This window comes from Pygocentrus nattereri, chromosome 8 (assembly GCF_015220715.1).
Source record: "Pygocentrus nattereri isolate fPygNat1 chromosome 8, fPygNat1.pri, whole genome shotgun sequence".
In the NCBI taxonomy this organism is placed as follows: Eukaryota; Metazoa; Chordata; class Actinopteri; order Characiformes; family Serrasalmidae; genus Pygocentrus; species Pygocentrus nattereri.
This window is the reverse complement of record NC_051218.1, coordinates 4,927,501-4,940,179: the sequence shown is the minus strand read 5'-3', so window position 1 is coordinate 4,940,179 and position 12,679 is coordinate 4,927,501. Positions and strand designations below refer to the sequence as shown.

The 12,679-nt window shown below is 41.2% G+C and overlaps 2 protein-coding genes across 2 annotated transcripts; both read left to right on the top strand.

Annotated features, from left to right (window-relative positions):
- The first annotated feature begins 873 nt into the window (after nucleotides 1–873).
- On the top strand, nucleotides 874–1,939 carry LOC108443744 (C-C motif chemokine 3-like). The gene is made up of 3 exons (XM_017724586.2): nucleotides 874–1,075; nucleotides 1,191–1,311; nucleotides 1,733–1,939. Exons 1-3 carry the CDS (start codon nucleotides 922–924, stop codon nucleotides 1,842–1,844), a joined length of 387 nt encoding a protein of 128 aa, XP_017580075.1. The 5' UTR covers nucleotides 874–921; the 3' UTR covers nucleotides 1,845–1,939.
- A 6,865-nt stretch (nucleotides 1,940–8,804) lies between these two features.
- On the top strand, nucleotides 8,805–10,190 carry LOC108443745 (monocyte chemotactic protein 1B-like). The gene is made up of 3 exons (XM_017724587.2): nucleotides 8,805–9,010; nucleotides 9,746–9,866; nucleotides 9,982–10,190. The coding sequence occupies exons 1-3, from the start codon at nucleotides 8,947–8,949 to the stop codon at nucleotides 10,064–10,066; spliced, it is 270 nt and encodes an 89-aa protein (XP_017580076.1). The 5' UTR covers nucleotides 8,805–8,946; the 3' UTR covers nucleotides 10,067–10,190.
- The last annotated feature ends 2,489 nt before the right edge of the window (nucleotides 10,191–12,679 follow it).

Genomic DNA, 12,679 nt, shown 5'->3' with positions numbered 1-12,679 from the left:
CGTTCATGTGACTTATTTTTGGCAAGAACTGTGTTGGTGTAATTTATTTTTTTCATGTGGAGATGATGTACACGTCTGAATCAAGTCCACTTTTCCAGTGAGGCTGCAGGTGGTTATCCCACTCGATTCCACCTGTTTATGCAATCAGCTTCATTCTTCAAACAGCTGTTCAGGTGCTCCTGCCTTGCTGGAATGAAAAACCTCCAGCCATACTGGCCCCCTGTGCATAAGACTGGAAGGGTGCACTTTGTAGATGAACCCTCACCCCCTCGGTCACTTCACAGTTAATCAGCCCTCCTCTGCAGCTGAGATCCTCCACTAACCAAAATTAGCTCTGTGGTCTGAAACATGCCACAACTGAAGAACACGTGGGCGGCTAAGACAAACTGTGTGAATGGAAAACATGAACTGTAACACTGAGTGTACCCCTACATGGTGAACTGAGAAAGCTGAGATGGCTGTGTGGGACATATAAATACACTGAGATTTTCCCCTTTATTTCACTTCCTCTCAGCTTAATGGTCACAACACATCAGCTTCTTAATAATATCTCATCTGTCTGTCTGTCTGTCTGTCTGTCTCTATCTATCTGTCTGTCTGTCTGTTTGTCTGTCTGTCTCTATCTATCTATCTATCTATCTATCTATCTATCTATCTATCTATCTATCTATCTATCTATCTATCTATCTATCTATCTATCTATCCGTCTGTCTGTCTGTCTGTCTATGTATCTGTCTGTCTCATTTTCATGTATGGCTCTTAGCAGACACTTGGGGCAGACTGAGCCGTCTGAAAATAGCTGACACTTTTCAACCACACAGAAGTGAAGAGAGAAGAGGAAGGACGTGTTACAGTGAGAGAGAATACTGAGAAACGTGATGACCATCAAAGCTGTGGGGGATTTCGGCTTGCGCAGTATAAATGATGGGGTGCTGGTCACTCAGCCAGCACTGGACTCCTCTCTCTTTCCTCAGCTGCATTTCTCTCCCTGTCTCTCTGTCTGAGAAACCTTCTGCTAGAATGAGGGTCCTGTTTACTGCGCTGCTGCTCTGCTCTCTCCAGCTGGTGTACAGTGGTGAGTATCGGAAGCTCTGCTCAGTTCTGGCTCCGGCATTTACAGTGTGTAAAAGTGATGGAATCTCTTTCTGTTGTGCTGCGAGTCTGAAACTCTGTATGTTGGCTCCTGTCAGGTACTAGTGGCACTGACAACAGCAGTGACTGCTGTTTTAAGCTCATTAAAATAAAGATCCCCCTGCCACGTATTACATCCTACTGGTGGACCAGCAGCAGCTGCCTCAAAAAAGCCGTTGTGTAAGTATAACTTGCTCTGAATAGCCTCAACACGGCTGCTGAATAACTTGCAGAATGCAAGGTTCAGAATATTTCACTAGTTAACTATGTTTATGAGTTTAATAGGCTCACAATCAGAACTGTGAGTTATTTCTGCCATCAGTAATAGTCAATATGTTGGAAACTGACAGAAAAACGTCAATATTGCAACACAGATTCAAACTTTCAGCTCTGGATATTAATAACCATTTAATACTCGACCTAGGATAATGCATTACAGCTAGAATAGGGCTACAGAATACAGCTAAATGCTTTTCCGAGGAGAGGAATCATATTTCCTGAGGTTATTTCTTACAGCGTATTTGATGTATTGCATCAATTTTGCTCTTTATTTGTTGTGTCTTGTATTAACAGTGTTAGTGTGCCTTTGTTTTCATCACAGCTTTCAGACAGTTAAGGCCAAGTTCTGTGTGGATCCAACGGCCTCTTGGGTTGACGGTCACCTGAAAACACTGGACAAGCAGTTACCCCGCCCCCCTGCAGCACCAAACTGACCATCTTCAAAACCCTGAAGCTCACCTCACTGACCACATGAAGACAATACAGTAGCATGTACAGTTGAATATTTATTTTTGCGCACATTGTATATATGTACATATCACAGTGAAATATATAAGCTAATATATTTATATTAAACAATATATTGTTCAATAAAGGTTTTTAATGAAGTCCTTGTGTCACTTTGATGATTTATTGACTTGGCATGTCCAAATAATGTTAGGAAAGACAAAGAAAGCTAAGTGGAAAGACGTTCACCTCATATTTAACACTTTTCACAATGATCACGTCACATACAGCCCTCAGTGAGCGATCTGAGTGCTACATGAAAAAAATCCAATCACTCCGTCGAAGGTTTCAATCATTTCTCTCTTGTTGCAAATGTGTGTAATGGTGAAACTCAGCCAGCTGGCTTGTTTTAATGAAATACAGTGGTAACACTTTACAATACTGTTTCATAGTCAATGGGTAACTATTCAGGAACTAAGCAGAGACGAATGAGTAGGGCTGCAGGAACGCTTACGTAACTTATATTACCTATCAAGCAGAACTAATGAATTGATAATTGTATAACACATGGTAACTCAATACTAATGAAGGTGTTATTGTGTTCTTCCTTAGCAGTAAACTGTGATCAGGAACAGTGTTATGAAGTAAAACACGTTCAAAACAACACTCAAGACCTGAGACCATATTTGCGTCTAAGGTACAAAGTTTTGCTGCTCATTAAGTTAAGTGATACTTTTTTAATCCCACTGTTTCGTTTGTGTTGTGGGTTCTTTAATAAACACACAAGTACTTGAAGAGAACTGGCTTTATCTATTAAACTGGTTGCACCTCATATTACAGGCGTACACTCTGAACTGTGTTCCTTACTACATTAGCTCTGTATATTCTAACACTGGGCTTCTATAATGCACATGCGCCACCTATCTAGCTCATAGGGAATTACATCACTCAGGATTGTCAATCAATTGTTCATATCGTTACACCCACAACTGGGGAAATTCCACCTCCACACTTAACCCACCCATGAAGTGAAACACCACATACACACTAGTGAATACACACACACTAGAGGGCAGTGAGCACACTTGCCCAGCCCTATCCACAGCACCCGGGGAGCAATTCGGGGTTAGGTGTCTTGCTCAAGGACACTTCAGTCACGGACTGTCGGCGCTGGGGATCGAACCAGCAACCTTCCGGTCACAGGGCCAGTTCCCTAACCTCCAGCCCACGACTGCCCCCAAGTTTTGCTTTTTTGCCACTAGTTTTGCTCACTTCTGCACTCGCAGTATACGCAGCAACCAGTTTTCTACAACTAGAGAGTGAAGCGAACGTCATAAAAGAACGTTGTGTGTCTCGACATTAGTGCTGTAGTGCTGGAGTCCAAATAAAATAGTCCCATGTATCTTATTCATTCAACATGCAGCAGCTAAAGCATGTTTCTGTGAGTGTTGTGAATGAAGAGCAGTTCGTTCTGAGTTCTCAGTGGTTGAGTCTCATAATTCTGTTTACGTTTTATGCACGGTGGCGTGGTGGGTAGCACTCTTGCCTCACAGCAAGGAGGGCCTGGGTTCGATTCCCCGGCCGAGCGACCAGGGTCCTCTCTGTGTTGAGTTTGCATGTTTGCCGCAGTCCAAAGACATGCAGTCAGGATATGACGCTGAACATGTGGACTCAACTTCTTTGGTCAACCCTGGCGAGGCCTGTTCCGAGTGGAACCTGTCCTGGAAAACCACTGTATGACCTTGGCCACTGTGCTATAGCTCAGTTTCAGGGTGTTAGCAGTCTTCTTATAGCCTAGGCCGTCTTTGTGGAGAACAACAACTCTATTTCACTCTATATCCTCAGAGAGTTCTTTGCCATGAGGTGACATGTTGAATATCCAGTGGCCAGTATGAGCGAATTGTACCCAAACCACCAAATTTAACAGCCCTGCTCCTCATTCACACCTGGAACCTTGAAACTTTAGACATTATTGGCTGTGTGTTGAGTTCTTTTCAGAGGACAGTAAATCTGTACAGCTATACAAGCTGCACACTGACCACTTTAAGTTATATCCAACTTTCATTTCTATAGCGTCGTCCCATGAAAAGTTATAATAAAATATTTGCAGAAATGTGTGGGGTGTTCTCACTTTGTGAGTTACTGTATGTATCAGACACTGTAGATTGTTTAGCTCAAAGTGAACTACCTCCTAATCATTAGTTTACTATTAGCTACTGAGTAAGTAACTAAAACATTTGAGTAAATAATAGTAGTCATTTAAGTGTTAATGCAGCACTATTCATCCCTCCCTGCTTATCACAGCAGCGACAGTGTTACAGTGGTGTGTGGTGCTGGAACGAGGGCTGCTGGAGTTTTTACACACGTCAGTATCACTGCTACTTTAAGAGAAAACCACAATCACAAATATCCACCCAAAAGCAGCTCTGTGGTCAGAAGCCTGCCACGCGATGTAGGACCAGAGGGTGGCTAACACTAACTGTGACGGAAAATATGAGCTATATTTGTTAACTGTACACCTACATGGTAGAATCCGATAGCTGTGATGTGTCTAATATATTTGAGTACACAGTGGGTTTTCCTTCCATTTAGAAGACCCAGCCTGCATCAGTCACTACTTTTATATCATGAGATTAATTTTAATTGATAAGTCTGATGAGATTCATATTTAATTGGTCTGACTAATAAGACTAATAAGAATAACAGGCACACTGCTGCTGTGGGAACAAAACCTCGTATCTCCAAAACGGTCACTTTACAGGAGAAGGAAAAAACTTATTTTACTTTTAATGTAAGTCAATGGAACCAGACGTCTTTCCAAGTGATTTTGAATGATGTCTTTAGGTCTATTCATGAGGAAATTTACATGCAATGTTAAGGGCAACAGGCATTTTTCCATTATATCAGAAACAAACAAAAGGAAAAGGTAAAAAAACAAAGATACAAGGTTTAGTTCAGCGGCAGTGATCTCCCTCTCTCTCTCTCTCTCTCTCTCTCTCTCTCTCTCTCTCTCTCTCTCTCTCTCTCTCTCTCTCTCTCTCCCTCTCTCTCTCTCTCTCTCTCTCTCTCTCTCTCTTTCTCTCTCTCTTTCTCTCTCTCTCTCTCTCTCTCTCTCCCTCCCTCTCTCTCTCTCTCTGTCTCTCTCTCTCTCTCTCTCTCTTTCTCTCTCTCTCTCTCTCTCTATCTCTCTCTCTCTCTCGCTCTCTGCCTCTCTCTCTCTATCTCTCTCTCTCTCTCTCTTTCTTTCTTTCTCTCTGTTTCTCTCTTTCGATCTCTCTCACTCTCTCTCTTTCTTTCTTTCTCTCTCTTTCGATCTCTCACTCTCTCTCTCTCTCTCTCTTTCTTTCTTTCTCTCTCTTTCGATCTCTCTCACTCTCTCTCTCTCTCTATCTCTCTCTCTCTTTCTTTCTTTCTCTCTCTCTCTTTCTCTCTCTCTCTCTCTCTTTCTTTCTTTCTCTCTCTCCTCTCTCTCTCTCTCTCTCTCTCTCTCTCTCTTTCTCTCTCTCTCTCTCTCTCTCTCTCTCTCTCTCTCTCTCTCTCTATACTTTCCCTGATCTCTCTATGATGCAAAGTTTGTCTCTCAAGTGCATTCTGGTGCCTTATTGCTTGGTGCTCCTTCCTCCTCTGAGGTTAACCGTTTCTGTTAGAAATAATAGAGAATATAATCTTTATATCACTGCTGCTGGAACAAAACCTCGTATCTCCAAAATGGTAACTTTACAGGAGAAGGAAAAACATTTACTTTTAATGGAAGTCAATGGAACTGGAGATTTTTACAAGTCATTTTGTGTCGTTTCTTTTAGTCCATTCATGAAGAAACACAGTGTAAAGAGCAACAGGCATTTTCGAATTATATCAAAAACTGAAAAATGTTTTTCTTCCGTCAGCAGTGACATTTTGGATACTGCTTACTGTTCAGTTTATTCCAGTGCTAATATATGCTTCATCAGCTGCGTAAGACTATGCTATTGGGCAATTAATGTGTGTATATATATATATATATACCTACACTGAAATCACACACACACACACACACACACACACACACACACACACACACACACACACACACACACACACACACACACACACACACACACCTATATATGTATATAAATATATATGTATACATATCACTGCTGTCAGAACAAATAATAATGATAATATGAAAATACCTGTTGTTCTTTACATTGTGTGTAAATTTCATGATGAATGGACCAAAAGAAACGGCTCAAAATGACTCATAGAAAATTCTGGTTCCATTGACTTACATTAAAAGTAAAGTGTGTTTTTTCCTTCTCCTGTAAAATTACCATTTTCGAGATACGAGGTTTTGTTCTGACAGCAGCAGTGTGCCTGTTACTCTTGTTATTTTTATTAGTCAGACCAATTAAATATGAATCTCATCAGACTAATCAATTAATATTAATCTCATGATATAAAAGTAGTGACTGCTGATACATATATATATATAATTATATATGTTTACATATTTACAGGCCGGCTGCCTAAGCAACGCTACATCACAGCTACGTGGCTGTCTGGGCCTGCCACTCAGATGCTGAGGCTGCCTCATATCTTAGCTGGGTAGGTACGGTGCTCTTAAATGATAATTCCTGTCTTCTTGTACTGTCTTGTTGTAAAAGCATAATACTGCTTCATTAAACATAAAACAGCTACTTATTCTTTTACAACTGCATGCTAGCTAGTTAAGTTACCTAATGTGAGCAAAGATAATTAGCAACAAAACCAGATGGGCCTTAGATATTAAACTTAAACAACATGGCGCGACCAGTCTCAGGTCTGCTTTAGTAGTGATGTCAAATTTCAGTTTGTTTGGGTCTTATTTTGACTCATGTGATTTGCTTTGTAATACTGTTCCTGATCATAATGAACTCCTATTAAAAAACACAGTAACATCAGTAATGGTCATCAGTAATGATCTACCGTGTGTTTTGCTTTTACCTACTGACTAATTACTTAGAACTCCTTGTGGTTTATCATCCCAGCAGTGACACTGATATGGTAGTGTGTTGTGCTGGTCTGAGTGAATCAGACACGGTGCTGCTGGAGTTTTTACACACGTCAGTGTCACTGCTAGATTGACAGAGGACCAGAACCAAAAATATCCGGCCAAAAGCAGCTCTGTGGTCAGAAACGTGCCACTGAAGTAGGACTGGAGGGTGGCTAACACTAACTGTGAATGGAAAACATGAGCTATAATCACTAACTATACACCTACATGGGACACTGAGATAGCCGTGATGCGTCTGATACATTTGAATATGCATGTTTTCCTTCATTTTGATGACCAAGCCTGCGTAAATACACCAGTCTCTAATTTTATCTGACAAGGTTAATATTTATTAATTAGTCTGATTAGATTCATATCAACAGTTCATCTGTGTTCACTGTGTGCTGAAAACCTGTGCTGAAATGTTTCGCTCCTTTTCTAAAACGACATAATTTAACAGTTCATATGGAATAAGGGCTCCTGTCTGTCTGTCTGTCTCTATCAACAAATGGAGTGGAACACACCTCTAGATCAGTGAATACACGTTTTATTCAGTCTCATTGCCGCAGGTGTATAAAATCAAGCCCTTAGCCATGCAGCCTGCCTTTACACACATTAGTGAAAGAATGGGTCGTTCTAAAGAGCTCACTGAATACGAGTGTGGTGCTGTAATAAGATGCCACCGTTGCATGATCACAAATTTTCTTCTCTCCTAGATATTCCATGATCAATTGTGAGTAGTATTATTGAAAAGTGGAAGCATTTTGGAATCACAGCAACAAAGCCAAGAAGTGTCAGTCCATGTAAAGTTACAGAGCGGGTCGCCGAGTGCTGAGGAGCATAGAGCATAAAAGACACCAACGCTCTGCTGATCAATAACTCTAGAGTTCAAACCTCCTCTGGTATCAAGATCAGCAGAGAAACTGCGTACAGGGAGCTTCATGGCAGGGTTTCCATGGCCGAGCACCTGCACAGAAGCCTTAGATTATGCAGCACAATGCCGAGTGTCGGATGGAGTGACGTAAAGCGCCGCCACTGGACCCTGGAGCAGTGTAAACCAGTCCTCAGAAGTGACGAATCAGCTTCTCTATCTGTCAGTCTGATAGACGAATCTGGGTTTGGCGGTTGCCAGGAAAACATTACCTGCCTGACTGCACTGTGCTAGCTGTAAAGTTTGGCTGAGGAGGGATGATGACATGGGGTTGTTCTTCAGGGGTTGGCCTAGAGCCCTTAGCTCCAGTGAAGGGAAATCTTACTGCTTCAGCAGACCAAGGCATTTTGGACAGTTGTTTACTTCCATCTTTGTGGGAACAGTTTGGGGATGAACCTTTTCTGTTCCAGCATCACTGAGCCCCAGTGCAGCTCCAGAAAGGCCTGGCTTTGGGGTGAATTTGGTGTGGAAGAGCTTGCCTGGCCCTCACAGAGCCCTGACCTCAACCCTATCAAACACATTTCAGATGAACTTGAGCAGAGATTGTGAGCCAGACCCTCTCGTCCAACATCAGAGTCTGACCTCACAGATGCTCTTTTGGATGAATGAGCAAAAATTCCTACAGACACTCTCCGAAATCTTGTGGAAAGCTTCCCAGAAGAGGGGAAGCTGTTAGAGCTGCAAAGGGGGACCAACTCCTTATTAATGCCTATGGATTTAGAATGGGATTTATAAAAGCTCAGAATACTTTGGTCTATCTATCTGTCTGTCTGTCTGTCTGGCCCTGTCTGTCTGTCTATCTAACTGTCTGTCTGTCTGTCTAATTTTTTAAAAACCTCCTGCTAACTTCCTTCATTGAAATAGAACTTAGTTTCTGTCTCTTGGGTCAGATTCTCTGCAGAGTCTGAAAATAGCTGATGCTCTTCTACACGGAGGTGATGTTATCGTTAATAAACAGGAAAGGCATCATGGCTGCAGAGCTACTGAGAAATGTGTTAAACATTAGAGCTGTAGGGAATTCCAGCCCTGCGGGGGTCCTGCTCCCACACTGTATAAATGGTGAGGTGCTGGTCAGTCGTCCAGCACTGGACTCCTCTCTCCTCTCCTCAGCTGCGTCTCTCTGGGTGAAACCTCTTCTGCTAGAATGAGGACTCTATCTGCTCTGCTGACGGTGCTGCTGCTCTGCTCTCTCCAGCAGGTCTGCAGTGGTGAGTATCAGACACTCTGTTCAATTCTATCTGACTCTAATAGTCACAGCTCAGAACTAGACAGTGAATATATTTGTTTACATATCTTTTAAACTCTACTTACACTTCAAACTCTTATCTTTTATGCTCCTGTTGGCCCGTGGCCTCAGTTTTGTTCCACTCTTTTATATCTGTGTGGTTTTACATAATAAATACAGTCATCATTTATTTTTACATGATCACTTACCAAACTCTCTTTATCGCTTAGAATTAACCCTTAAAATCCCAGGCTTATGACACACTGAGGCTTATTATTCAGTAACTACAGGGACTCCAGTGAAAACTGGTCCAACTATTCTTAGATTACAGAAGTGTGTAACGAAACTTTGGGCCAGCTGAATGGGCTCTGGCCATTTAAGGGGTTAAATATGCTGTTTTACCACTGTACCATTAAGTCTTATAGTTGTAATTAAGCATTTCATTGTTTGCCCTGTATTATATATCATTCATAACTTTAGTTTGAATGGGTGAAGCTAAACTGCTGTAAGCTAAGTATGTGGCTGTATGTAAATATGGTGTTTTTTCATGACATGAAAGAATCAATTAAGTCAAAACAAGCTGTTTTTGCAGCTTCATTGTGTTTTGAAAGGTTCACACTTGACTCTATTACACAAAAACAATGAAAATTCACAGAAATTCACTGGATCTCTTTCTGTTGCGATGTGCTGTGAGACTGAAACTCTGTTCTCCTCTCAGGTACTGAAGGTTCCAATGTCCCAGGAAAATGCTGTTTTAAGTTTATAAAAGTACAGATCCCAATGAAGTTTATTATATCCTTCAGCAAGACAAACAGCAACTGCCCTAAAGAAGCTATTATGTGAGTATCACTTACTTGGGAAGACCACCACATGTCTCCCACCAATGAAATGAACTCAAAACACTCAAAATCAGTTATGGACAATAACAGTATTCTGCTTTTGTCTTCATCACAGCTTTCACACAGTGGCTGGTATGGAATGGTGTGCGAATCCTAAAGCCCCTTGGGTTCAGGAAAGCATAAAGAAGCTGAACTCCTGAAACTGACCACACTGACCACAGGAAGGATATTTAATACAGTAGAACGTGTGTAAAATTCCAATATGTTTCAAACATTGTATGATGTTTATTTCTGTTTCTTCAATAAACATAATTTCCCCTCCAATTTTCAAATTTGTTATTATATGTTATTATATATCAGTTATTGTGCCATTAATGAAGGGCTACATCAGGTGTATTCAACTATAACTTCAGTTATATCAGTTTCCTCGTGTGCGTGAATAAACTAACATGACTTACTCTTATACATGCTTATACTTTATCAAACTGGCTTTTAAAAATATTTGGCAAAATGTGTAAAAAAATAACAAAAATGAATTTAAACAATACACAAAATCTCTTAAAAACCTAAAAATGCTTGTGAAAAATGAAGCAGTTAAAAAAGCATTTGAATGTTAAACCTTAAGGCAGATTGACAAAGCCAGGCAATTCCCAGGATGCTGTGTGTTCCCTATGGAAAAAATTGTGAATGAACACTGCAGGAACGCTATAAGTAAAATCAGTTAAACGAGCAGCCAACAATCAGGAGACACATGAGTTCTGAACTTGAAATGTGGAGAAAAATACATGGTTTATTATCGAGTTCTCTGTTCATTCATTTTGTTGCCTCTTCAGCTCCTCGGGACCACCGGTGGTTCCAAAGCGCACTTGGTCATGTTCTTCATAACGTTCATATTCCATAAGCTCCATTCAGAAGCTGGGCGTCGTGTGAGGCTGTAGCTCTTCTCTCCAGTCTAATAGACGGTGACGTCATTTTAAACCCTTATAATAAAAGAAGCTGAACTTTGTTTTTCTACTGAAAGTCGACCCGTTTTTCCCCAAATCTGGGCTCTAAACTATAAACAGACGGCGTCTCTTCAGTGATCTGCTCTGGAAACATCACTTTTAGAAAATAACACAAAGAGCGTCGGAGATTTTTGGCTTTTGGCAGTAAATTGTGAGCATATAGTGATATGTGTGATCATAAAACACGTTTTGTTCATTTAAGTGATTGACTTTTTTGATCCCACAACTGGGGAAATTCCACCTCCGCATTTAACCCATCCGTGAAGTGAAACACCACATACACACTAGTGAACACACACACACTAGGGAGCAGTGAGCACACTTGCCCGGAGCGGTGAGCAGCCCAATCCGCAGCGCCCGGGGAGCAGTTGGGGGTTAGGTGTCTTGCTCAAGGACACCTCAGTCATGGACTGTCGGCCCTGGGGATCGAACCGGCAACCTTCCGTTCACAGGGCCAGATCCCTAACCTCCAGCCCACGACTGAGGGGAGCTTTTACAAATAAAATAAATAAATAAACAAAAATTTACATTTATTTCATGCAGTTACTGAATAATTTTCCTTACGAAAATCCTTCCTTCCTCACAAAAAGTCAAACGGACAAACCAAAATATACCCTGGAGAATAAGCGGTTAACCCTTAGGACCCTAACAGTATTAGGTGTGTGTGTGTCCCCTCCGGTTTTTGTCAGTTCCTCTTTCAGTTGTTGTAACTCTAGAGATTATATGACACAGCCACCTGCTATAGGTAGCTTTCTGTGGCTTCTTGAATATGTAATCACTTAAGCTGCAAATGCAGAAGGTTGATCATTTTAAGAAACTGGACAAGTTTTGATCAAAATTTTACCAAGCGCCTGTTTTTTTCCACTTATTTTTGTCTGTATTTATTCAGAAAACCAATTCACAGCTTAGATGTCTATTAGGAAGTTTTAGAATAAAGTGCCTGTGAGTTGGAAACATAAGAATTTTGATGAGTGTTCATAACATGGCTTATTACTGTGAGCATCACATCAGGAGCGTCAGGCAGACTTGTTTTTCTTGATATTCTCTCCTGTAGGACACTTGCAGATTGGTAACCTGCATGTGACAGCCTGACACTGCAGCCAAGCCTTTGAGTTTTTGTCCAGGGCCAGTGTGATAATATTCCAGCTAATAAATCCCTGTTTCAGTACACTGGATGTTCACTATGAGCTGCTTATAATAACATCTACTCTTATAATAAAGATCCTTCCACAAATGATCAGATAAATACTGGCTTATGTAGAAAACACACAATAAAGAACTTTGTACCAGAATATAAACTGGATATCTGTATCAGTCCAGCGGTGCTGAACGGGTGGCAAAAGACTCTGACGAGATGCGCGCCCAGCTTCAGAGCTGGCTGAGCCGCGGAGGCACTGAAGAGCCGTTTTCAGTGGATAAAACTGACTCATCTAATCAAATGTTTGATTTCAGAAGCCCTATAAGTGAACAATAGTAGTGGAAATAAAGCGAAATGCAGAGACAGAAACTGAGTTTTAGTTGAAGAATAAAACAAACTTTGAAGGAGAATCTGTTTTGACTGCTTTTCCACTATGGATTACTCACAGATGCTTCACAGATGCTTCATCGGATCGCGACGGCGCTGCTATTTTTAGAAACAGTAGGGTTCGCTGTTTCTAAGGACGTGTGTAATAAACGGCTGCATTAAAGCATTCCTGAGTTATAAAGCTGAGAAGACAAGGTGTGATTTTTGATGCAAAACACATCACGAGGGTCTGCTTCTGTCATTGGCTTTCCTTTTTTAACATGACACGTTCACGACCAGAAAAT